General features: G+C 44.2%; 1 protein-coding gene across 3 annotated transcripts in view; it reads left to right on the top strand.

Moving 5' to 3' along the window:
* The window catches only part of KATNAL1 (katanin catalytic subunit A1 like 1), a 53,438-nt gene extending 27,474 nt beyond the window's left edge, over positions 1–25,964 (top strand). The window contains exons 7-12 of one of the 3 annotated variants that reach the window (XR_004238227.1): positions 2,849–3,007; positions 3,824–3,950; positions 4,932–5,066; positions 7,402–7,528; positions 9,031–14,655; positions 25,339–25,964. Coding sequence is in view for 2 of the 3 variants with exons in the window: in XM_032099527.1 (XP_031955418.1) it covers positions 2,849–3,007; positions 3,824–3,950; positions 4,932–5,066; positions 7,402–7,528; positions 9,031–9,229 (747 nt within the window). In the remaining variant the exon portion in view is untranslated. Of the gene's footprint in view, positions 1–2,848; positions 3,008–3,823; positions 3,951–4,931; positions 5,067–7,401; positions 7,529–9,030; positions 14,656–25,338 lie in introns of those variants that run through there. The other 2 variants (XM_032099527.1, XM_032099526.1) reach the window with 2 other exon arrangements.
* The last annotated feature ends 214 nt before the right edge of the window (positions 25,965–26,178 follow it).

Here is a 26,178-nt window from a genome sequence, read left to right as displayed (position 1 = left end):
TCATGAATTTATTTTTCACACAGAACAGCATGTATTTTCCCTACCGTTGACCTCTGACTGTGCTGTAAGGATGAGAAGTATTGAAGGGAAGGCTGTTTCTTGCAGTAATCAGTGTAGCAGCAGGCATTTGTTGAGCCTAGGAATTCAGGACATAATTCAGGGAAAAAGGCAGCCAGAGCTGGTTTTGGATGTTCAGACTCCCCTGAGAACAATTCCCAAGACATCCCTCACAGTTTGTGCCTGTATTCAGAGGACGGTGCCTTGTCTGAAGGAGCCAGCTGTCTTCCCTGATTCAACACAGGTGCTATGTAGTTGTAGCCACGGGTTTCTGAGTGTCCATGGGTTTGCTCTTTCTGTTTCTCTGAACTGTTTTGTGCCAAGAAGGCCCGGTTGCTCACTGTGCTTCCCACTGCTCTGCTAGTGATTGTTACAACAACAAGAAGTAACCCTGCAGTGATTTCATCAAAACACTTACTCCCTGCGGTGCATTTCAGCTTCTTATTGGAATACTTTGGATTAACAGAGCCTTAGAGGAAGAATAAAGAAGTCTTTGTGTTTGTCAAGGGTTTTAAATAGTAAGTGGCAGCCTCCTAGTTTGCAGAAAGAGCAACTTGATCCTCTGTGTGTCTGTTTGCAGCCATGCACATCTTGTTTTGCTGTGAACTTAAGTTATATATATATATATTTTTTTTTTTAACTGGTATTTCTGTTGTCTCTCTCCCCAGAGAGCTTGATTTTCCCCTGGCTTTACACCTGGTGTGGCTGCTTTGCACCTGTGTTATGCACATGTATAATGCCACCAGTATCATGTGCAAGGTAGCACTTCCTGTAATACTTAGCAGGAGGTGCAAAGCGACAGGCTTCAATTTTGGTGGTGAACAGCATGTGTACCTGAAGCCAGGATTTGACCTTCCAGAATAATGGAGAATTGAACCAGTATCCAAAAAATGTCATTACTTCCCGGTATCACCAGGTCCTGCACTAAACACAGTTTATCAAACACATACTTTGAATATGATTCAAATTGAGATGAAGCTTTTTTTAAAGTATTAAATGAACACATTTGAAGCTCAGAGAGAACACTAAGTCATCTCTGACCTGCATATTACCGGCTGAGTAATTTTCACCCAGTCACTCCAGGGCTGTATTTGCAAAATTGTTTTAATATCAGTATAACTGTGCAGCATCTCAAATCTGAATGTCTGAGTGTTCACGGGGAGAAAAGAGAGTCCATTTACTTTTTATGCTTGCTGCTCTGGAGCTTAGGAAACCTTGAGCAGCCTGAGGAGTGACTTTGGACTGTTAGCTGTAGAGATGGCATGTGAACATTTCTGACTTAATTTACCGATGAATGTATGTTGAGCTTGCATTAGCTAAGTATTAAAAGGCAATAAAGGTATTAAGAGTTAATGGAAAATGAAGTACAGAGAGGCTATTGCTTTTGAATGGTACATTTTTGAATAATTGCATTCCCGGTTGATTTGTTTTTATAGATCTCTTCCATGTCATTCTTTGTGCTTTTTGAAGTAAATTTTTGTGAGGAACAGATGAAATCTAATTTTCTCTATGGCTTGCATTTAACAGATATTTTATTGCTGTGGCATTTTATGTAAGTTATTAATTGCAAAGCACATTATGATGTGCAATTCTAACTCTAGCTAATTTGATTAGCCTTGCAATACAGTAGTTTTAGGAAACTCTTGTTAGCATGTAATAAGATCTTGCAGTTGGGAGGGGAAAAAAACCCCAAGCTGCTTGATCATTACATTTTCACTGATTTGCTTAAAATCCCAGGACCCTATTCTAGTACTGTGCAGAACATGGACCGGTGTTTTGTCCTTCTCCAGCGCTGCTGCTGAAAGATGGCTGTATTTAGCAGTATTACCAAGAGCAATTAACCCATCTCAGTGATACAATCTTAACATGGGTTCTGAGAGCACTGTGTGTAAAGACAAAAACCTGTTTGTGTAATGATGGGTAAATGTGCTGAGCTTCAGATATGTGCTCCTTTCTTTCAGAGACCACAGATGGAAAGATAGTCTGATGATGTGGATACCAACCTGGGACTTAACAATTGTTTCTAGTTTAAAGCTTTCTGAAAAATCGGAAGTTTGGATTAGGCTTTTGTGGGGCTAAGCAGTAGTGCACATGAGCCACAGTTGCTTATCTGTAAAATTGGAATAGCAGTGCAGTCCAGTTATCCAACAGCATGATGAGGATGGTGTTTCATCCAGGAATTCCTAAGATGCAGTAGCATGCAGTATTCATAGGAATATTGAGATAGGGAGATTAAGCAAAAACCAAACTGATGTATTCAGTGAATGCTCTCATGCAAATGTAAACATCAACCAGATTCAAAGGTATTGTCACAATGTTTTGGGAAGATGTTCTTCTGTAGAAAATTGCTCTACTGAGGGAACACAACTTCCTGAGAAAGTATTTTGGTTTCTGTGGAACTTTCTTCATGAAGGGACCTTTGTTTCGAAAAAAGAATTTACTGTCTTCATCTGCCTGTGCAGCCCCTTGTGATCTGGGAAAAGCCTATGTTCAAGTCTAGACTCTGTTTGATTCTGAGACAGGCTGTAAGTCTCTTGTCCATTTCCTAGGTGTTAGGTGCTGCTTAAGTTACTGGCTTTTGTGGTTCTGACTCCGGTGGAGTGGTAAGAAGAAATGGCAGAACACTTCCACACTGTCCTCGACAGCAGGATACTTGTCTTCTGTTTTCCACTGATCAGGATTACATTATTAATTTAAATCCAGACCTTGGCTCATATTGAGATGTTGTGTAGACTACCAATAGAAAAGTTTTCTTAATTTGTTATTCATTACCTTTGTTCTCACGTTTCAGGGTGTGCTGATGGTTGGTCCTCCTGGCACTGGCAAAACAATGCTAGCAAAAGCTGTTGCTACAGAATGTGGGACGACATTCTTCAATGTGTCTTCCTCTACACTGACGTCTAAATACAGAGGCGAGTCTGAGAAGCTGGTCCGCCTCTTATTTGAAATGGTATGTCCTTGATGGTGAGATCTGGGGCTCATTAAGGTGAGAAAGGACAGTATTCTTGGTTTCCTGCCCTTCCGGTAGCATGTTGGAAGCATGGAATTCATTGAACTGACACCCCCTCAGCCAATTAGAAAAACATAATCCTTGTGTTTCCAGATGTGGTATGTTATTGAGGACTAAGAAGGAAATGGTTTGTCACCTGTGTTTAGGATAGCATTTTCCAGGCTAAATAGAGAATTGCGACCTTAACAGAAATTTAGTACTTGTTTGGTTATGGGATAACAATGGAAAGGGTTTGGAACAGTTATTCTGGAAGCAATACATGTTTTAGGTCTGTTTCTGTTCTGAATAATGGTCACAAGCCTCTCAGTGAAGCTGTGGCTGCAGTATGTGAAGGACATGTCCATGTGGACTATACCTCTGGGAGCCTCGCTGCACTCCTGTAACACTCACAGCTAAAACCCTTCTCGCTTGAGATCACTGAGCTCGCTTCTGTCACTTACGCTTAATACTCACCAGCCCAAAACCTGGACATGAAAACTGCCTGTATTGTGTCAAGAAGACTCCTACTGTGGTAGTGTTTCTTTTCCCCTTTGCAATACTATGCAAGCCAACCAACCATTGTACCCAAGGAGTACAATTTAAAGTGTGTAAACCTCAGCATATGACAGACAGTTTATAAATCAATGTCTTGAATTCCTCCCTTGTGACAGGCAAGGAAGATATGTACGTAGTATGTCTAGCAGGGCTGGGTTGTGCACTGATGAGGGCCTGTGCTTGCTGAGCAGCCTTAGTAGTGATGTTTTCATTTGAATAAAGGCACGGTTTTATGCGCCAACAACAATCTTCATTGACGAGATAGATTCCATCTGCAGCCGCAGAGGCACGTCTGATGAACACGAGGCCAGTCGCAGAGTCAAGTCAGAGCTGCTCGTGCAAATGGATGGTAACAAGGGCTTAGATCTGGGTTTGGGGCTGGGATGCTGTTTCTTTACGGGTGGGAGCGTAAGAACGCAAGCCATCTGGAAAACCTGGCTTTATGGATAGGGGAAAAATGAGGCAGAACTTGAGATTAGTGTATTTTTTGAGTGTTCAACAGCAGATAATTGAAAAGGGTGTTCTGCTTTATTTTTTCTAAAATGGCTATTTTTAGGGTGACTTGAAAACCCATATTAAAGAGACACAGACTCCAGGAGAAGTAGATAATGGAAATTTGTGCAGTTTAATGCAGGTATTTAATTTGTATTCAGTTTAAACAAAATTCTGCCCTTTGCTAGAGTTTCCAACTGTGGAACCACATCGTGAGATCTGCTTTTGCTGTATTCTATGGTGGCGGCTAATATTACCTTTTTAAGTCAGATGTAGTACCTGTTTTGTACAGGGATACATGATGAGCATGGCCATCTGAGGAGTAGTATATGGTGTAGAGGTTTGATAACCACCTTTATACTGCAGCTGTTATAAACTGCTGTATAAACTACTGTATATAAACTGCTATTTAAAATGTTCTCAGATTTCCAGATTTGGTGTGGTAGGCTCAGGACAGGAAACCTTTTGATCCAAAATGTTAGTTTCTTTGCAGTCCTCATTTAGTAAGCTGAGTGACTCCTATTTCTTCTATGACCAGACTCGACAGAGATAGCACTGTCAGTGGGACAAGTAGGGCTATACTCACATATGGCTGTGTTATTTGCACTGTCAAAGAAAGCTCTCCCCTGACTCAGCAAAAGAATGAACTGTCCCTCTCTCTGTGATAATGATGGTCTTGTGACACCTAGCTATGGGAAGTTTGGAAAGGGACACAGGACTATAGAGAGCTGTTGTTTAGCTTTGTCCAGGCTATGTTTGTCTGTGCAGTGTGTCTCAGCAAGCATCTCAATCAATAGGAGCTCTGGAGTAAAATTGCTCTGAACTGTTGTGCTTGCAGGGGTAGGTGGTGCTCTGGAAAATGATGACCCTTCCAAGATGGTTATGGTATTATCTGCTACAAATTTTCCCTGGGATATTGACGAAGCTCTCCGACGGAGACTGGAGAAGAGGATTTATATACCTTTGCCCACAGGTATGTTTGATAAGACCATTTTCTTTTCCTCTCTTTACAAGATGAGTTTAGGATTACTGCAGGACTGTTGCGTTTGTGAGGAATCCTGATGGTTTTATGATGAGCAGTGTAATTCAGGGGTTAATCATTTGTCTGGATTGCTTTATTTTTAAAGAGAGTGAGAGAAAGAGAAATATTGCTTGCTCAGGGGCTTAAAAGCAAAGAGCTGTGGCATTTCAATGCAAGCCATTGATGGGTTCTTATATTTTGAAAGAGAGTTAGTTTTAATGAGCCTGGAATTATTTTAAATGTTTAACAGTCAGTCCTTGAGTGATCATCAAAGGCAGCCTTTGGACATGTTCACAAATACTGCAAATGCACTCCATGCCCTTGCAGACAAATGCAAAGAAGTGGATCCATGAATTTTCACTTAGAGGCTTAGTTCATTGCAAATCACTGCTTGCTTGTGTTTATTACTGTGCTTCCAGTCACTCAGAATGCAGCAGGCTGATTGCTTTCCTGCCCTAAGACATCACAGCTTGTATTGTCTTTCCTAGCTGTCATTCACCTGTCCTATTAATTTTGAGATTCCTATCACTTGAAGTTTGCATAGGTTCGTTTCTTCTTGGTGCAGTGGATGCCTCATCTCCCTGCATGAGCACTCAAGGTAACAAGATGCATGTCCATGGTGACAGCAGCTGTGATTGAGTTTAGCAGGTCTAAGGACACTTAATAGTTCTACAGCTTGTCTTTGCAGCTTACAGGCAGTAACAGCTCCTAACAGGATGCCTGTCTTTATGACCAATTAGTTTAAAATCCTATCAGCTCTTCCTCTTGTTTCTAATTAAACCAGATTGTTTTTTAACACAGTGTATTATACCCTGGACATCATAGGAGATGTGATCTGGTTTTATTTACAGTCTGAGGTTCTGTTGTATATATTCTGCAAGTAAGAATGTTGTGCTATTCTGGGCAAGTCTGGGTGATGCATTTTTAACTGTGCTGTGTGATTTGATGTAGTCAGGCATTTTAACTGAATAAGTGCTTTGATAGCATATATATACCTGTATATTATGGAATTTGATGCAAGCATATATTGTGTAGTGTTTTATTTTCAAAATGCTGCACAGATTTGCTTAGCCCCACAGCAACAATTAGAAGAATGTTCTCTGATGCAGGATACTCTCTGCAGGTATGCTGTGTGTACACTGTGCTCTCTAAATAATAAATCCCCATTTTATAGCTAGTGCCAGTTGTGTGTAATGGGTACCTCTGTGCTCTTGACAGTTCTGCAAAGCACACAAAACCTGCAGCTTTAGACGAGCTTTCTATTTTCTTTTGTATTTCTCCTTCCCCAAAAGTTTTAAAAAAATAATTAGGGACATCAATAAGTGAAACATAATGTGTTTTATTGGACATTTCTTTAAGACATTTAGCCTTTCCTACTGCTACTTCTTCTGTTGTGGTTGTCTTTTTTTACAGGTCATAAAAATTGATCACTTGAGGATAAAGATGCTGAGCTGGTGTATTTTTTCTGTACAGTGAAAGCCAGGAAACCAGTCATCCTCTCCTTTACCACCCTTGTGCAGAGTAACACAGAGGCCTAAACTGTCAAATGTGAATTCCCTCTTACAAGCTTAGGCTGCTTAACATATGTACCCAAATGCACATATGCACATGCCCTCTGCAAGAGAAATAGTTAATTGACGGCGTAAGTGCTCATTTACACAGCTGGTTATCACTCTGTGTGTACTGCATCTGGGTAGGAAAGTGAGATACTGGGACATTTGTATCATAAATATATTAATATATGTTTATTGTATTAATGTGTCTGTTTTCTATCAAGCTTCAGCAGATTCCTTGGGTCCCAACTGGATAAACCACTTAAACATATGCTTGAAGTTCAGCCTTAGTTGTTAAGGGGTTTGTGCTGTCTGAAGCTCTTTTAATAGAATCCTTATTGTAGTTGTTGTAATGAAACTGCATGAATTATATGCAGTCAAACCCTTGAACAGAGAGTGGATCCAAAGGGATGTGAGAAGAAACAGACATTTGTAGGATTGTGCTCTTGTGCTCTTGGGTAATATGTGACCAAATGCTTTATCACCTGAGACATAACAGATTTTTTTAATGACAGATCACTTTGACAAATACCTCTTGACGATGCTGTTTTAATATACTGCATTTAACCAAATTCTTCACTGTATTTGATTGCACACTTCACTATGACTTGTTCTCTCTCTTTTCTTATATTGAACTCTTTTCTTCATACTTGTCACTGAAAATCTAAGTTGTGTTTATATCTTTTTATAACGTAACTCTTGCAAGTCCTTAAGCAAGTATTTTAATGTTCTAGCAAAAGGCAGAGCAGAACTACTTAAGATTAATCTTCGGGAAGTAGAACTAGATCCTGATATCAGCCTTGAAGAAATTGCTGAGAAGATTGAAGGCTATTCTGGTGCTGACATCACTAATGTTTGCAGGTATCTCATTGCCCTTAATTTGCAAATAGAACTGCATGGAAAGTCATCATTTGCACTATATGATAAAAGGCAATACCCACTACAGCTGAAGCCATGCTCACAGTGTATGTGTTTGAGGCCCAAATCTATTTACTGTATTCATGTTTTACTGTCATGTGGAGTGGTCTAAAGACCATGAAATCTTTCTGTGAGATGTGATTTTCTTGGATCTGAAGTGAAAAAAATTATCTGAGCAAATCTCATGTTACAATTGGCTGCATTTACTGTAGTTGTCTGCTTTTGTTAATGTAGTGCAAAGCAGATTGTTACTGGTTTTTTTAATCCCATTAGTTTAGGAGCTAGAATTCTGTAATCCAAAAAATTCCTTTCACAGAATACTTCTTTGGGACCTCTATATGCTGGATGTTTGGACAGCCACCAGTGCAGCACAGTCTTGGTGTCTACCTGAATCTCCTAGGTGAAAGGGTGATATAGATAGTTTATAATATTAGTATTTAATTTATTTCCATCCTGTTCCCGCAATTTGTTTCATTTTTGACAAGTAAGGCTTTTCTCGTTAAGGACAGGTATATGAAGAAACTTATCTGAAGGAAGTCTGTGTCTCTTAAGAATCCTGTCAAGAGAAATTGATCCTGTAGAAGAGCATTGCTTGGGAATCTTTTTTTTTCCCCCTGCTGCTTTTCTGAAAATGTGAAGTCCTTCCACAGATTTGAAAACTTGGTGTGTGTCATGTAGTAGTGAAATTACCTGTTCTCCCTAAGGCTTGTGTTATGCCTTGCTGGGAAAAACCTGGGGAAAGAGAAAATGTAATTTCAGACTGCCTGTGGGCCACAGTGTGAGAAAATGAGCAGTGTTTTTCATGCCAATGGGCCAGGCTGGCAGGATCTGAGCTGGGGAGGAGTCGTGGAGCAGGCAGAGCATGAGGAGCCACAGGCACCGATGGCCTCAGCACGCATGCGTCATCTCACATGTGGTGCTGTGTCTGATGCCTCCTGCTCTGCCCTCCACAGATCCAGGTGCTATGGACAAGCAGGCAGTGAGCTGGGCTGCACTCTGAACACTCACTGACTGTCCTTTGGGGCTGCACTGCAGGGAGGAAGTTGAAGTCTAAAAGGAACAGGGTGTAAAAATCCAGACTACTTAAAAAAAAAAGTCTTTGAGTGCGGTTTGTCTCCCACCCTGCCCTTTCCTGCTCTAAAGTTGTAAAATTTCATCTCCATGAATCATTGTAAAAGGTTTTCAGTTTTATAGTTTTAATTATCTCTGCACATTTACCATATGCTTAAATGGGTTTTGGTGCCAATGCATTCTTTATGTTGAATTAATGTAGTGATCTGGGAACATGGAAGCTACGAAAGATGTGAACTGCATCTTCTATGGTAAATAAATGCTCTCTTAAGTGTTCTGCCAGTGGTTTCTAGCAAGGGTATACAATCAAAATTCATAGGCTTACAGCACATTCTGCTAGCAATTAGCTCCCATGCATTGTCCTGTATTTCCAGGGATGCATCTTTAATGGCAATGAGAAGACGTATTAATGGCTTAACTCCAGAAGAGATTCGTGCACTTTCTAAAGAAGAGCTTCAGATGCCGGTTACCAAGGGGGACTTTGAGCTGGCTCTGAAGAAAATCTCCAAATCTGTTTCTGCTGCAGACCTGGAGAAGTATGAAAAATGGATGGCGGAGTTTGGATCTGCTTAATCTCAGTGACAGCTTTCCTTTGCTGGAGTTTTATGGTTTTTGTTGTTCTCACTTGCAAAATGAGTTAGAAATCTTTTTAAAGGTTTAATAAAAGGTCTGACTCTGCCCTCATCCCACCCCTTTCTGGTGACAGGATCTTTTAAGCTCTTTGCCTTTAAAGGGAATGAACACAATAATGAGCTGATATTGTAAAAGATATTTTATCTCTGAAATAGAAAAATAAGACAAACAGGAAGGGAAAAATCATACTTCTGAGGGTAGGCTTTTTATTTTTCAAATGAAGAGCAGTGTTACTTAACTTCCTCCTAGTCCTTTTTCATGGCTGGAGTCAATAAATCAGCTGGGGGATGTGACTCCAGAGAAACAGACAAGGGCTTGCTGTACCCCCTGCTCTTAAGTGCTGCTTCTGCCTCCCTTGAATGTGGCATCCAAGTTATTATTCTTTCTCTCTGTGCTCGGATATTCGGAGCAAAGCTTGTGGATTAATTGGCATTACACAGAGGAAATGAGGATCAGTTTTCCATCAAGATGTGGGCCTGACTCTCCTCTCATGAACGCCCATTTGGAATTGATGTCTGTTCAGACTTATCAGTGTTACTTGCAATGACTTCTGATGGAAATGAGAGGGAAAGAAAAAGGCATGGATTGTTCTCAGTCCGGTTTATGCTTGTTCTCTGAACATAGTTTGAACCTGTTTGACCAGTAGGCACTTTGACTTAGGTTATAACTTGCACTTTTATGCTTATATATCATCCTGTGCTTTGTCTGTGCTATCTAAATGTAATTGTTACTACTATCATTATTTTAGTACTAAGAGTTTAATACAGTAAAGATGCTAATATCAAGGCTGCATTTAAAACACAAGACTGTCCTTAAAACAAGTGGCTGTGAACTTCCACTTCTGATTAGATATGAACTTTTTCCTAGCATTACTAGGCAATGGGACTTGTACCTGTTTATGTTGTAGAACTGTTCATTTTTTTTGGTGAGGATTTCTTAAAAGTGTATAATTATTACTGGTTTAGTAATATTTAGAAAATAATCTGTATGATCTTATTTATGTTTTAACTGTTTCTTCCCTTCTCTCATACAAGTCCAGTGATGAGAAGGGTTGAGTTCTAAACTAACATTCTCTCTAGAGTATACCTGTAACACTGACTATATGAGCTTTTCACAGACTCAGCCTGCGAGTCTGGCATATGAAGGTTTCCTGTGGAAATGTGAAGGAGTGGTCAAATGACAAGATTTACAGAGAAATATGCAAGCTCTCAAGTTTTTGGTGATGTTGTGATCTAGGGCATAAGTATCATGGTGGATGTGAATGGCCGTGCAGCTTGGTAGGTATTCAACCCTTCAGCTCTCTGCTGAGACTCCTAGTGGCATAGACAGATGTGATGAACTGGAGTAAGAAACACGGCACCTCCTCTTCAATGGGAATATGTCCTTATTTGCTCCTTTTTGTTAGTTCTTGGAAGTTCCCAATAATGTCAGTAATTCAGCACACTGGTCTCTTGGGCCGTGACATGGTAACCACTAAGGCAAAATCACATACTTATTTTGGTCAGGGAAGTGGTAAAATCATCATCCCTTGAAGTGTTTAAAAAATGTATAGATGTGGCACTTGGGGACATGGTTTAGCAGTGAACGTGTTAGTGCTGGGTTAATGGTCAGATGTGATGATCTGAGAGGTCTTTTCCAACCTTAATGATCTATGATTCCTCTTGGGGAATAACTGGATCTTTTTAGAGAGAAAGCTCTGAAAATATTGTTATGGACTGTAATTTCTTCCATATTGAAGCTGTAGGCTGCTGCAGTTGTTCTTTGTTTGTTTTAACTGCAGTAGAAATTAGTAAAGCTACACAAATCTTTTGTGGCCAGTGCCAGATTAGCACTACAGGGTCACTCACTAAAGAGGCCACTGCTGCCCAAGGGGCTTAATCTACACAACCAAGATGTAGAAGGGAGTTGACATGAATGCCAGTAACAGCCCTACTCAGCTGCCCAAGAGCAGTACTGGGATTCAGCAGTTGCTGCTTGGTAGGGTCTAAGTACCAGTTTGCTCAGTTTCACATTGCAAGCAGCAGTGACCTTCCTACTGATGAAAGCACAGCACTTGATGAAAATGTCAGTCTTTGATGAACCTTCTACCTTAAGGCATTAAACTTCCCTCTTGGCTGTTAAGCAAAATTCACTGTACTGGGCATTCCCTTTAGTAGGAATTATTCAGGTGCTGCAGTCTTATTCTCTAAAGGTCATGGTTTCTACCCCAGAAATGTTTTTACTGTACAGGTCCATTCATCCTTTACAGCTGCAGAACAGAAAAGTGAAAAGTTTTCAGGCAGTAGATGTTTGTGGTGGTTGTGCCCCAGCATTACTGCCATGACTGGAGCCCTGCTAGATCAGGCACCTCAGAAGACTGAGACCATCCCTTCCCTGCTGAGACCTTTCAGGAAAGGGAGCTGTCCTTGTGTGCTGACACTTTCATCTTTACCAAGTCATGCTGGCACACTCACGTAGGTGGGCTTGGAGACTGGGTTATTAACTCTGGGGGAGCCAGCATTGGATGCAGCTAGGAGCAACCCAGGAAGGAAGTGCAGCCAACAGTGGCAGCAGCTCAAGGCCCAAAGGATGAGCTTACTGCTCAAAGTAAGACCAGTTCACGTCCCACTGGTAGAAACCCTTGTGTAAGGATATTGGACTCCTTAGAGAGCACTGTACAAGCATGTCACAGCCTGCTGTGACACTGCGTTCAGCCTGCACCTCTTTGTGTATGGAGATGCTCCACACACGTGGGGGTACACACACACAATAGGTGGTGTTCAGTAGTTGTACCTAGATTACATCAAAAACATGTTTTAAAGCTGTGTTTACATGTTTTCTAAACATCTGTGAAGGCCCTCTTGGGTGGCACTGTTAATTTTTGTACAATATGCAATCTGGTTGTATGAAGTAATAAATGTGCGCATAGAGTCTGTCTGTCTCACTTGAGTGGGGCTGTGAGTGCTTTGCTGTTAACTGCTTCCAAAGGCTGCCATACAATGCAGATCTCTTCAGCGTGTCATGGTGCTTTTGGACTCACCAAAGTCCTGGATGGAGAGCAGTTAAAGCAGAGTCTGGGGTTTTGGATGAAGCTGCCAGCAATGCTCTCTCTCTAAATTGGCCTTTTGTTGCTACAAGCTATAAAATGGGAGAACACTCCAATGCCCAGCAAATGGAAGGAGGGTAGGGGAGAGGAGAGGGGACGCCCCAGCAGATGTTCAGTGTTAGCACCTGATTCAGACCTCAGAGAGCCAGGCAGCCTTTTTTATTACTTGCCCCCAGGCTGAAAGTATAATCAGGCTCCAGAGAAGCTGTATCATCAGCTACCTGCTAACCAGGAGACTTTCAAGAGCAAAACTTCTATTAGGAAGGAGCTTTCAAACTTGGAAAGAGACCCCGTGTCTCCTGGGACTGAGTTGATTATTTGAATTTTCTCACTAACTTCCTTATGAAAGAATGGAGTTTCCGGTGTTTCATAATGCCTCAAACATGAAAGAGTGAGCAAGGGAAATGCTGATCAGGGGAATTCAGAAGAGATCAAATCCTTGCATAGAAGGTTCAGCTCACCCCAGTTTAAAAGAGACTGGAATAGCAAAGGTGCACTGACTTGTTCTGATCATGGGGAAGATGAAAGAGCTTCTGTGCTGTAAAGAACTCCTCCATCAAATGAGCAAAGACTTCATGGTACAATCCAGGCATGAGGAGGTGGAAGGAGACAAAGAAATAGTGATCTTTTTTTGGTCTGTTATTGGAAGAAGCCACCCTGAATCAGATTGTGTATTGAGATGTTTTTTCAGAGCTTTAGTGACAGATAAGTACATGATGAACATGCAGGTGACACTGTGCTGCTGGGGAGCAGGCAGGGAGCCTGGGAGTGCTAAAGCTACATGCTGGTGTAAAGTGGGTGTCAGCATCACGGCAGCAGCTCACCAGGCAGCATTGTGGTGCAGAGTGGAGCCAAGATGGACAGGAGCAGTCTCAGTCATGCTCTGATGGAATAAAGCAGACTGCATAAAGCCACCCATGCTAGTGGTAGCAAAGGCAGGGGGATGGTGCAGTTCAGAGGATGCCTCACATGGTCATTTCCCTGCTCCTGTTAAGCGTTTCACTGGAGCTCTGTGCAAAAGCTTGGCTGTTACTGCCAATCCCTCAGTCACCCGTGTTCAGAGCCCAGCTACCACATGTGCCACAGCTAGCAGAGCTGCAGAAGCAAGTGGTGGTCCTGCATCCCACAGCACAAGGACATTTGACCCTCTCTGCCTTCTGAGCCTGCCTGGTTTTGTGTGCTGGTTGTGACCTGTTCTTGTGACCCACTTACCGCATACATGGTGCTTCAGTACCTCTAATAGAGGAGTTTCTTTTGTGCAGTACAGAGCTGCCTTTTGTTCAGCTAAAGTGCCATGCTTCTACACATGTCTGCATGTAGGTGTCTTGGAAACATTCAGGCAATTTTCATCTTCTTTAGAAGGCCCCAACTAGCATTAAAAGCAGATGGATGAAATGTCTTGGCTAGCCTGGTTGCCCAATGCAAGAAAACTTACCTCAGCAGCCAAGGAGGTGCCACAAGGAAAGTTCTGGCTTTGTTATGAAGAGTCAAAGTGTGGGGATATTCCCATTCCTACTGCACAGGCAGAGTTAGGGTTGTATCGTGTCCAAGCTCTGTTTCCTGGCTTTTGTGTATTTGTGGTTTCTTTGCTGCAGTAGGAACAGTTTTCTCAGAGTTACGAGGAAGCCATGGGGTATTTGTTCAGTGGCTGGGTTAGGATTGTGGAGATCCCATGGTCTGGTTGGTACATGAAGCAGCTGAACCCATTCCCAGGATGCTTACTTTTGGAGAAACTCATCGTGCATCCTGCCTGACTGTCTGGCTGTAAAGTAAGCAGGGTAGCTTTGTGCAAACTCAAATATAATACTTAGAATATTTGTTTGGCAAAGAGAGAAATTCTTACTGCCAGTTTGCAACTGTGTTGCTCTCATTTGTAAGCAGCCCCTTGCATATAGTGTTTAACTGAGGTAAAAGAAAATGTCTTGGAATTGAGAGTTTTTTGAACTTGACTTTGGAGAGCAAGAAAGGTAAAAAAGTACTTGCCTAGAGGAAGCTACAAGAGTAGTCAAGAGAGCTGAGAGCTGCAATTTCTTCTTTTCATGGCTCTCTTTTTTGTCTAGCAGTTGCACTGCTGGGCTGTGCTTTCTGTTTCCAATTTGTTTTGAAATAATTACCATTGTTTATCTGCCTCTCAGACAGCCTTTGCAGATGATTTGGTTCCACAGAGCCCTCTTCTGCTTGGCGGTTGATGTTCTGGTGCGGCGTGCTGTGTGACATCTGACTGAACGGGCTGATGGCATGAGCTCTTCCCTGTGAAGGAAAGGTCACCCAAATGGTGAAGGTGAGAGGAACCGTGCTGAATACCAATCGGACTGGCGGGAGCAGAAACCATAGCAACTCTGCACAGGGTGTATAAATACAAGCAAAAGGAAAAGGGAATACCCTCCAGGAGATGCCGACAACACCGCAATGTGCATATCCATAGAAGTGTGGGTCTGTGTGTCACCAGTGAGGAGAATGTATGTGAGAGGGCAGAAGTGGCTCAAAGGAAGCCAATTGCAGGCACTGCCGACAGATTTCATCACCCAGCCTTGCTGCTTCAAAACACACCAATGTCCAGGGGCCAATTTGTTACTGCTGCTACAAAAGCTGCCTTTTAGATAATCAAATTGGACTTCCAAAAAGCTTGCTGCCCATCTTGAAATGTCTTCAAACTTTGGCATGTGGTGGGACTGGAGTTGTGTTTGGAGGGTGAGAAGAACAAGGCAGTGTTAATAGTGGTGTGTTTCTGTAGGGTCCCGGGGCTTTGTTGTGCTGGGTAGCATTTGGGTGTGCGAGAAGAGATGCTCCAAATGCTTATGGGGAATTGAGATGGTAGAAGGATGAGGAGGGAGGTGGAAGGGTCCTGGGATCAGTGGAGGAGACAGAACTGTCCCTCTGACTCCTAGTTCCCAACCTTAAAGCAGACAGTAGTATTTTTCAGTTGCTTTTGATTTGCAGCCCCCTATCATTTTTTGTACTGAGGCTCAAGATCTCTGTATTGTGAATTAAATAGAGCAAGTTTGTTTTTCTTAAATACCTTTTGCAGACCCTTAATAGGTGCTTCCGTGGGCTACAGATGATGGTCTGAAAAGCACTGGCCCATGTCATCCTAAGTTTGCCTGAATTTCTTATGGAAGAGAGTCTATAATGGATGGTGTTGATTTTATTTTCTGTTAGTTTGCTCAGAAAGATGAAGCTCAGTGAATGTGAGGTGCTTCTGGGAAGTTTATTTATAGTGTGTTTTTTTCTGTGCAGATTAGCATTTCATCAGCATATGGCACAGCCATTTAAAATAAATATTTGGCTTTCCTTAAATTATGTTTGTGTAGAAAAGTCCCTGAGTATGCATATCTATCCCTCTGTTGTATCTCATTAGACATTTCTACCATGGTGCTGGGGGACCAGACTCCTTCCCTCTCGCTGAGGAGCCAAGAGCCTGCTCCTCCCCTGCCTGAGGGATCTTCGTGCCTCAGCTCAGGGGGAACGAGGCAGGCAATCGGCCCCTTTCCTATGGGGCTGCCAGCCACACACCAGTGGCACTGCCAGGGCAGCCTCCCTCTCTAGACCCTGGGAATTTGGATTTATTTAAACTGGGAACTGCCCAGCTTAAGCAAAGGCTTGGCACTCTGTCCAGGCTCCCCTCCTTCACACGCCAAGGCAGCTGTGCTTTTGCAAAACACAACCCCGAGTGAAGCCTGTGAGAGCAAATGTGAGCAAAAGGCTTGGGAGGAACTCAGGCGGTGTTGGGGGAGGATGGGATGCTGGGCTGCAGTCCTGTGTGCCCACCCAGTCTGGGCAAGGGAAATCGGTAAGGAGAGGGAACAGCATTCCCTTAGGCATGCAATATAGATGTGGATGGAAGGAGAGCAGGAAACTTATTTTAAAACAAAGGAATAAATGACAAGCTAATCAGTTTTAAGATGGAGTGCAGCCTTTAACCCAGGAGGTCTTTTCCATCTCTTTGGCATATCCAGATGTCTTGTTTTCTCACAGATGATTTGGGACTCATTTGCAATCTAAGTTCTCAGTTGATTTGTATCCATCTGATCTTGTGCTGATAGCGCTGTCTAGCAAATATTTCTTACTCCCTGATATTTACTGTACATCCCTGAATGCATTCACAGAATCACCATATAAAGCAGCACCTTGTGCTTTGTTGTAATGTGTAAGCTCCTTCAGGCTCTTGTATAAGCTGGATCCTCCTCAGCACCCTTCCTTTCCGACTGAGCTTGTTGTTTTTTTAACACAGATCAGCAGGAGCATACATGGTGGGTCCATAAGCCACACACAGCAAGTTACAGTAAGGCAAAGAAAACAAGAAAAAAAGAAATTGCTGTCATGGTACATTCCTGTAATCAAGCAAATAAACCAAGTATTTGGTTTTATGACCTGCAGGAGGGCAGAAGATTTGGGTGTATTATTATTGCACAGCAAACAGGCCTCATTAGATAACCGAGGTGTTCGTAGGCAGTGAGATACACAGGGAAGTGGAGGAAGATGCAGGAGCTCTCCAGACAGCAGTGAGAGAAAAGATGTGGATATTCTGTTTGCAGGGGATGCAGCTACATGCACCCACATGGTTGGAGACCACAGCATTTTTGTGGATGTTTGGATGCTGCCCAGACGAAGGGGAAGAAAAGATTTGGGACCAGCTAACACACTCCAGGATAGCACAGCCACCAGTAACCAGGGATGAATGTGAGTGTGGAGGGACAGGATGGATAGCAACTGCCTTCTGCCAGTCTCCCTTCCTCTGCCTTTCTCCTGGAGCCCAGGCACTCACACTCAGGTTCCCATTGCCATGAGTACCCAGTCACTCTGTGCAGGACCCTGCTGGTACAGGATTGTCCAGTGCATGCTCCTTGTTCTTGAGCTGTCCAGATGCAAAACCAAACTGCAGCCTCCCAAAGGGAGCTGTTAACCATTTGGCAGCAGAAACCCTATTATGCAAAAAATGAACCCACTTAGACTGAGTCTGTTCAAGAGATTCCCTTCGTATCTGGTGGTGGCTCTTACAGCCAAGGTGGGAATAAAACTATTGCTCTTCTGCTCCTCGGTGATGGGGCTGTTCTGCTGTTTTTCTGTTGTGTTGCTCTTCTGAGACTCTGTGGCTGTGCCAGCATCCTGCAGTGACTGTGTGTAGACAACCATAGCTTTGCTGCTTGGTGACCCTGCAAAGACTTTGTCTCTCATTAGAGACCCAGCAGCTCTACTTCTGAAAGATTTCTTCCAAACAGAGGTATTTTACACCATGGTTCAACTCTCAGTCCTTCTGACAGAAGCTGCCTGCAGGCTGCCTGGCCAGTCTTTTCCTCTAATGGTACAGGGTAGTTTTAAGAAGACAAAAAAACTATCACACTTGAGAAAAAATGCCTGGACAGATTTGGTAAAGGACAGGAACAAGGTTGTGTCTGAACCCACCTGGCAGAGCCCACCTCACAGCTTCCCAAATGGGAGTCATGCTTACTTGAGATGGTGTTGAACACAATCAGGGAAGGACCATAGGACAGGATGAGGAAGATAGGTGGTAGGAATTCCTGCTGCTGAAGCTAGTTCTGGGATGATGATGCAGCTGCCCAAGTGAGGATCCATAGATGCTTTAGGGGTGTGAGTTTGGAACAGACTCGTAGTTTATATGGCTTTGGTAGTTAAATCATGATTTCTCATAGCTGTGAGTTTTGCTAACACTCTTCTCAAGGGAGGGGGACAGAGGGTCCCATGAAAGGGGTATTTCTAAGGCTACTGATCTTTCTGTGTACAGTGCATCTCTTCAGAGACCTGTGTTGTGCAAGGTGCTGGAGAGCCATGCAGGAATGACAGCCCCAGCCTGAACAAGGAACTGGGGACACCAGTGAGACAAGCCAAGATGGACAACGGAAGAGGCAAGAGCAGTGGTAGCAGATCCATCATGGGTGCAGCGAGAGTGTACTGATAGCTTGTTGCTGTCCCTGATGCTTGTTAGCAGACCTAGAGATGTGTCTTCCAAGAGCTGAAGTCAAACACAGCCTTTGCTGAAGGAAGCTGTCCAGACCACAGCCATGGAATGGTTTGCAATTTGCCTGGGCAGCTCTCAGGCCCAGCTGGGGCACTGTGGGGCATGAGCAGCTGGGAGCATGGGCAGCCTGCTCTTTGTGAAGATGAGGTTGGGACCATTTCCATCTGCTCCCAAAGAGAGATGGCGCAACATCTCCTGGCTCAGCTTCCTGAAATATTTTCTGGTCCCACCAGGATTTTCCAGCTGCTGTTGCTACACTGCACAGAGCTGGACCATTTGTGTCTCCAGTAAGCTCCGCTCTTCAGCTTCAGTTTTAACCTTGAGACAAACTCATTTTTTCCTTAAGAATTGATTTAGCATGCCATGAAACAAATGTTCCAGTATCTCCTCCAGTCACTCAGGACTCATTGCAAATTTACATTTAAGCCTTGTTTTTTTATTTAAGCCTTGAAGTTTTCCATGTAATTCTCCTGTACAGAGAGGAATGTGCAGGTACTGAGTGAGCAGAACTCACTTGCTCAGCCAGCACAAATCCCTCAGTGTTTTATATGCCATGTACATGGAGTTTATAACCCCTTTGATTTAGGGTTCTTGGGATGTGGTGCTCACACTGGATTGATAAATACTGAAATTTCTTAAGAAGCACAGAGGCTGCAGAGCATAAGAGCTCAGCTGGAAGGGATTCAGAGTCCTGTTGAGCTCTGAATTCTTGAAGATCACTTGACTCCTTGATCCAACAGAAACCTCCCAAATGCAGCCATCTGCAGAAATGTGTCCTTTAAGAGAGTAAGGAACTGTCGGGGAAATAAAGGGTTCAAACCGCTTTCAAGATTCATAAGCCCCTTGAGGAAGTTTTAAGAGCTGGAACATGTTTTACATGCCCAGCAGCTTTCTGTTTGTGCATCTAGCAGCCATATCTGGGGGATGGATGCAGCTCCCAGCCTTGGGGCTGGGCTCAGGCACGCGCCTCTTGCTCAGAGCAGCTTCAGCTTTAAAGCCACTGCGAAGGTTTGTGTACAAAGTGCTGACTGCAAACATCCATCACGAGGAAAACCAAGAGGAATGTGATGCACCAGGCTTGTTTAGAAACCGCAGATGATTTACAAAGTGAGCTTAATTGGAAGTTTCTCTTTGCGGCTTTCTGACGTGTTATTTTTCTGATGCAGATGTGTAGGAGTCTTTTAAAAGGTCCATGTTTACTAAAGAGGAGTTGCATAATTGGGGATATATTTATGAACTGTACATGTGCAGGGTAGGGAAATGACCTGAGCAGCCACAGCAGTGCAGGAAAGAGTCTGGGTGTCTCAGGGCATCACCAGCCAGGCATGAGGGACCAGTATCCTTTCCTCTGGTTGGAAAGAAAGGGTTTCTTGTCCTTAGCCCCTGGGCATCTGTTCCCAGTGCTGGCACTATGGTTATGAGAACATCGGGGATCTGAGTGCCTCCACAGAAAGGCAGTAAGAAATAGGAGAGGTGAAAAGAAACAGTCTGTGGAGGAAGGTGCTCAGAATGAGAGTCACTAAATTTTTAAAAAGAAAACTTTAAGGGAGGTTAATGACATTTTTTTTAAAGTCTGTTTTTAAATCTAGTTTCAAAAACTCTTTAGAAGTCTAAAAGTTTTTGAAGAGAGAGAGGATATACCATTCTTGGTGTCCACTGTGGGGAAGGCAGAGGGAAACAGGCTCAAGTTAACATATGCGATATTTGTGTTAAACATCAAGGGAAAAAATGCAAACGTCCCTACAGCAAAAATTGGAAGTGTTGTGGAGACACCGTCCCAGTGAGATGTGTCTGAACTAAAAATTGTCCCCCACAAACAGCACTGGAGGAACCATCCTGCCTGTGAGCAGAGGAGTGGACTAAGCAGTCGTCTGGACCTAGTTCTGATGAGTTCTGCCACAGTTTGGGCTTTACAGCCTTTACCCCCTTCTCCTGTAGACCAAAGACATGAGTTTGTAAGTGCTGCTTCATGGAGTTGCTGCTGGCACCCACCAGCAGAGACAGCGGGAGAAGTTCAGTTTCAGGGGCCTGATGACACTTTTTCACACCAAGCTGCATGGGCATTTCCATGCTGGCCAGTGTGGAAATACTGGGGCCGGCTGGGGTGCTGGCATTCACCCCCGTGCTCCACAGTCCTGAAGGTGTTCACATGGCAGCAGCCCCACAGCATGCATCCTCACACCTCCCTATATCCTCCGCAGCCTTAAAGTAACCACTTGGCCTGTTTATTAATACTTCAGGGACTGAGTTGCCCTCCTGCCACCAGGATTTTGTCCAAGAGCATGATGGGCAACAGGAAAAAAAGGCATATAAAACAAAATGTGGAATTCTAGTTTTTGTGAAGGTGAATTCTGTTGCCTCCCAGACTGTAGTAGGGCAAACTCACCTCAATTTCTATCCCCTAGGTATCCCTGCCTCTATCCTGACATGTGGAATTAGCATCCAGTCTTGTCTCAAACACCTCAAGAAGTGCAATATCCATCACTTGCTGGGCAATTTTCTCCAGGAGGTTAATGTCCTTATGGTTAAAAAGTGTACCTGATTTCTAATTCAGCTCGGCATGTTCTCCAGTGCCCATCACTGTGTCTCTGTGGGCCTTTCTCAGACTAAATTTTTAGTACCCCCTTAGCATCCCATGTTTTCTCTCCAGACATGTACTTATACACATCATCAGATCACTTCTCAGCTTTCTTTCTGACAAGTTACAGAGGCTGACCTCTAAAAGTCTCTCCCTGGAAGTGATCTTCTTCAGCTCTCAAACCATTTTTTATGTCTCTTCTCTTTACCTGCTCCAATTTTTGATATGCTCTTTTAAATATGGCACCTCAGCAGGGTGCAGTATTCTAGTGTCAACCTGACCAAGGACATACACAGAGATAAAATCGCCTTCTATTCCACTTCACAGTCCTGTTGATTATGCACTGAGGAACCAAATTAACTCATTCTGCTGCAACAGACAAAAAAAAAATAGATCCCACATTTGAGAACCAGAAGGCCAGATAGTGGTATTAAAAAGAGAAAAATAGAGCCAACATGAAAGCAGAATTAGAAACCGGGGCAGGATTAATAGCACACTGTGATACTCGCCTGAACACATTAGTTGAAATAAAATGCTGAAAAAACAGTTTCTTCCAGTTCAGAGCCGCGTGCAAGGCAGTGCTGCTGTGAAGGCTCCTCAGTAGTGGGCAGGCTGTGCTCCGGGCAGCCCCGGGGAGGGTGAGTGGCTCCGGGATCGAAAGGCTGCGCTTGGACACCCTGGCTAAATTGTGCCCCCAGGCTCTCTGAGATGCGAGGCAAGCTCTGATCCTTTCCAGGCTCAGCTGGGTGTGGATAGATCTTCCCTGCAAACTGTGTGATACTATCGGGGCTCCGCATAGAGGAAGGCACCCGCAACCCTTTGTGCTCTCTGTCTTCTGCATTCAAAATCTTTCACAGGCAGGAGGGTTTTTCTTTAGTTCCCGTGCCTGGTGACACTTGCTGAATGCAGAGTCACTGTGTCATTTGCAGATACATTTTCAGTACACATCCTCAGCATAAGCCTCATCTTTCTGTATTAGAGACAGTGACCTGACCCCAATTGCTCTAAAATCTCTGAGGGATTCCCCGAGGCATCTCAAGGGTAACAGGCCCCGTGCCAGTGGTCAAGTCTCCTGGTCTTTGAAGGCTTTCTGTGAGATACCTCCTTAGTCTCCTTCTTCCTCATTTATATACCTGTAAAATAGATTTAAAGGTCTTGGGGGTTGATAAGATGCTCAGATCCCATCCTAAGTTTTTTTGTTTGTGCTGCTGCAAACCCTGTTGCACTGCTTCTGTCCTCAGAACGAGGGTGACAAGGTGTCTCCTTCTCCCTTGCTGACCTGCTGGTTTGGGGTTTTGACCCCTGGTGCTTGGGCACTCCAGGAACCTGACACTGAGGGCACTGTCAGTCTGTGCTTGCTGCATGTGCTTCTTGTTAGACACATGTGGGAGGATGTCCTTTCCCCAGGGGATGAAGCAAAGCCAGGGAGGAGAACACTGGTGTATAGAGACAGTTGTTGTTTGGGGATTGATGGACTGGAGAGAGACTGGTGGAGGTCACCAAGATGGCTGGTGCACCTTGAGGTACCAGGAGATGGTGAGAGAGCTGAACTTATTCAGCTGTGGGAGGAGAAGGCAAAGGAAAGGTCCAGGTTTTGCCTGCTGCTACCCTAGGAAGATAATACAAAATATGAATCCAGACCTTTACAGGCCATACATGGTGAAAGGATGAGAGACAGCTCAGGAAATTCTGTGTAGATATAAGGCATCAGCTTGGCACTGTGAGAGTGGTCAAACACTGGCACAGGCTGCCCAGAGAGGTGGTGGTATCTCTGTCCTTGGAGGTGTTCAAATTCGTCATGGCTCTGATCAGCTTGCTATAACTGGACCTACTTCGACCTGGGCTGGTACCTGATGACTTCCAGAGGTCCCTTCCAACCTCAGTTATTCTGTCATTCTCTGACACACTCAAAGTAACCTGCAGGGCAATGACAGCAAGGAGGCAATGACCATGATCCCTTGAAATGAAGGCTATGCAGATGGCTTATTGGCATAGGAGTAGGATAAAATTTAATCTTCATGCAGCACCACTTTTATTAAAGAAGGCAGTGTAATCCTGGCCCATGGAGCAGCATTTCACCTTGGACAAGGGCAGTGCACAAAGGGGCTGAAGGAGAGCTGTGCTGGTAATGGCTCTTTGACCAGAGATGCCCCAGGTGCCCTACAAGCACTGCTGGGAGCTCTCATAGAGGCAGCAGCTGCACCAAGGCCCTGGAAACAGACCTGGACAGATCTGGAATTCCATAGTTGTGACCTCTTGACCTGTGATCCTAATTAATGCTCAGGTCATTGGCAGTGATGAAGAGAAGACTAATGAGCATCATTTGGCCAGATGGGGGTGATGTGAGGCTGTGTGAGGTGGGAGTCATGTCACCTCACTTCAGGTCTTGGAGGCAGGGCTGGAGCCCAGGTGGCTCACTGGGTTCTCCCTTCCATCAGTGGAAGCAGATGTGCTCCTATTGGAGGATTCAGCTCGTCCTGAGGTGTGTGTCTAAGACTGGTGAGTTGATAGTGTTGGTGATGGTATTTGGAGTTTACTGTCTTTCTTTATTGGCTACAGAGTGGGAGTCTAATCTGGAGATTAGAGGGGCAACCATCTTAGACTTGGCCAGTGGAAACAACCCATTTTGGGGTCTGATTACAGGTGTACCTTAAGACTCCATATGGCTCAACATTTCTGAGAAGGAACCAACTCCCTGTGAGTGCCAAGCTCAGCACTGAGGCAATATATTGCCTTCATGGGATCAGGAATCAGAGTTTTATATGGCTAAAGCTAGAGAGGGAAGTCCAATTCCTGATGCCATGTGCCACTAGCCTGAACTTCTGCTCTTTCAGAGTCAATTTTTTCATAATGAGGAGCTGAAGAGCTATGCTTCCTCTTGAAAAAAAAGTGTTCACCTTTGGTGGAAAAGCAAGACCTCAGCTTGATTTGCCCTGGCCAGGCTACCAAAGACATCCATGTGCATCATTCTCTTCCCATTCCTTCTTCCGTTCTCTGATTCCAGACACCTCCCCAATTCCCCTCACATTTCTCCTAAATGGTATCTATCATTTTGTTTGCTGACTCTGCGTCCTGTGCCAGCAGTGCCTCCTCCCTCTTGAGGCCCAGCTACCACGTTATGTACTGCAGAGTCTGCCTCTCAAGACTTCAGAACAGCTTTCCCTGCTATTCAAAGAGAGAAGAGTGTATTGCTATTTGATTCTCAAAGGCAGCCTGTGTTTTGGTCAAGAAAAAACCTAATCTGGCCTATGAGTGCAGTAAGACTGAGAATAAAGCCAAGAATACTGAGCTACATCTAAAAAAGATGTGCTCTGTCAGCACAAATGTGACAGATACATTTTGTGCTTGTGGAAATCCCAAAAGAACATTCTGGAGTGTTACAGTGGGGATTACTGTACACGCATATATCAAACCAGGAGTCCCGTGGAAAGGAAATATATATGGACAGACAGATTCCTGATAGCTGTTTCAGAGATGTTTATTTCTCCAGCCGCATGGCCGGGGCTCTGCCGAGGAACTGTTCCAGTCACGGGACCAAGGGTCCTTCTGCCCGCGCAGGGAACACAAACCAACCAATGGGAACGAGGCTGAGCAGGGGCAGGGAAACTCCGTGCCTCCCTCCCAGGGCTCCTCCCTCAGGGCTCCATGGCAGGGGGAGAGACCCCAACACTGGAGGATACCTACAAGTGTCCAGACAAACCACTGTGCAGGAGCAGGCAGTTTGCAGGGAAGGCTCTGTGTCCCTCAAGACTCCTAGCAAAGCAGCAATGCTGGTGAGCCTGACACCCAACACACTTTCATTCATTGTAAACAGCGCTGATGGAAAAGCAGATTTGAGCTTGTTCCACAGGGTACATTAGATGAAATGTTACTTACAGAAATTGTTCCACCACTGCAAAGCTCTTCCTGGATTTTAAGCGTATTATTATGCACTTTCAGCCCCGCGTAATGTCATGAGGGATTACAGTGTTTCATCCCTTGCTCAGTATCTCACACCTTTGTGAAAAGTCAGTCTTTCGGCTTTAGATCCTAGGGACAGAGCAGTGTCCTCTGCCCATGAGACTGCTTGAGGGAGGACAGATGTTAGTTCATTTAGTTCAGCTATTAGACTGTCTTCACCAAGTTTTCTTATTCTCCCCCTGAATTGCTACTCAACAGCACTTCAGCCCTGGGGCTTCTGCTCCATACCGATCTCCTGAGATGCAAGTGCCAGCCAGCTCCATCAGTGGCATGTCCATGGGTCTGGCGGGTGCTGAAGCCACGGGTCACACAGGACTGCTGATTGCCAGACCCTGGGAACTGCTCTGGAAACAGTGTCTTGAAAGCAGAGCCTAATGAAAAACCTCTCTTCTCGCTGCCATAGAAACTGAACAGACTTAACAACTTGTTACTTCTTTCATCTCCAACAGCTCAGCACCTGAAGTGACTTGACCTATGAAGATATTTGCAGTAAGTATCACACAATTGCTGAAGAAATGGGATTGAATGGAAAAACAAAAGAGAAGAAAAATGTCCCAAAGGTCCTTTGAAAGCTGCTGGGCAAAGGGAGAGTTTTTGAGAAATGGTGGCATTTCTCTGGAATGAGAATCAAGGGAACAGAGAGGCCAAGAAGAGATTGTTGGCCAAGAAGAGTTCACCATGGACATGGAAGAAACCCAGCTCAGTGGCGCCGAGCTTTGCTGTGACCCAGCAAGCTGCAGGACCGGCAGAGCTGCAGGCTTCATGGGTATATTGCTCCTGGACAGCATTTTTCATCCAGCACCCTGTTTCTTCTTCAGATAGCCATACCAGTGTGAAGCTGCATTTCCTGGGGAGCAGTGATTGTTGCTGGAGTCCCATCTCACAAACAGCTCCCACAGTGAGATTGCTGGACTCCAACATTCACTGCAGCTCTTGCGGGATCCTGCAACAGCCGAACTTTCCCTGGGAGAGATTATGAAACAATAAGTTGTTGGTTTATTTGTTTAATGTGGTAGTAAATTAGAGGAACTCTGCATTTAGTTGTGAAGCTCAAAAATCCAGATATTATCCACGAGCCCTGACATCTTCCCAGTGATATTTTTTGCAACCCCATGGCACAGGCTGCTCAGAGTTGATCTCTTTCCTCCCAACACATCTTTCTCATAACCAGGGAAGATGCTCTCCTGCCTGTGGCAAAGCCTTCAGGAATAAACCTTCTCACTGTGCCCTGCTGACACCAGACCCCACTTCCCTCTTGTCTCTTCCCACTCCGCTGTGACTCTTTGCAG

Source organism: Corvus moneduloides, chromosome 2 (assembly GCF_009650955.1).
Source record: "Corvus moneduloides isolate bCorMon1 chromosome 2, bCorMon1.pri, whole genome shotgun sequence".
Taxonomy (NCBI): domain Eukaryota; kingdom Metazoa; phylum Chordata; class Aves; order Passeriformes; family Corvidae; genus Corvus; species Corvus moneduloides.
This window is presented reverse-complemented; position numbering and strand designations above follow the sequence as displayed.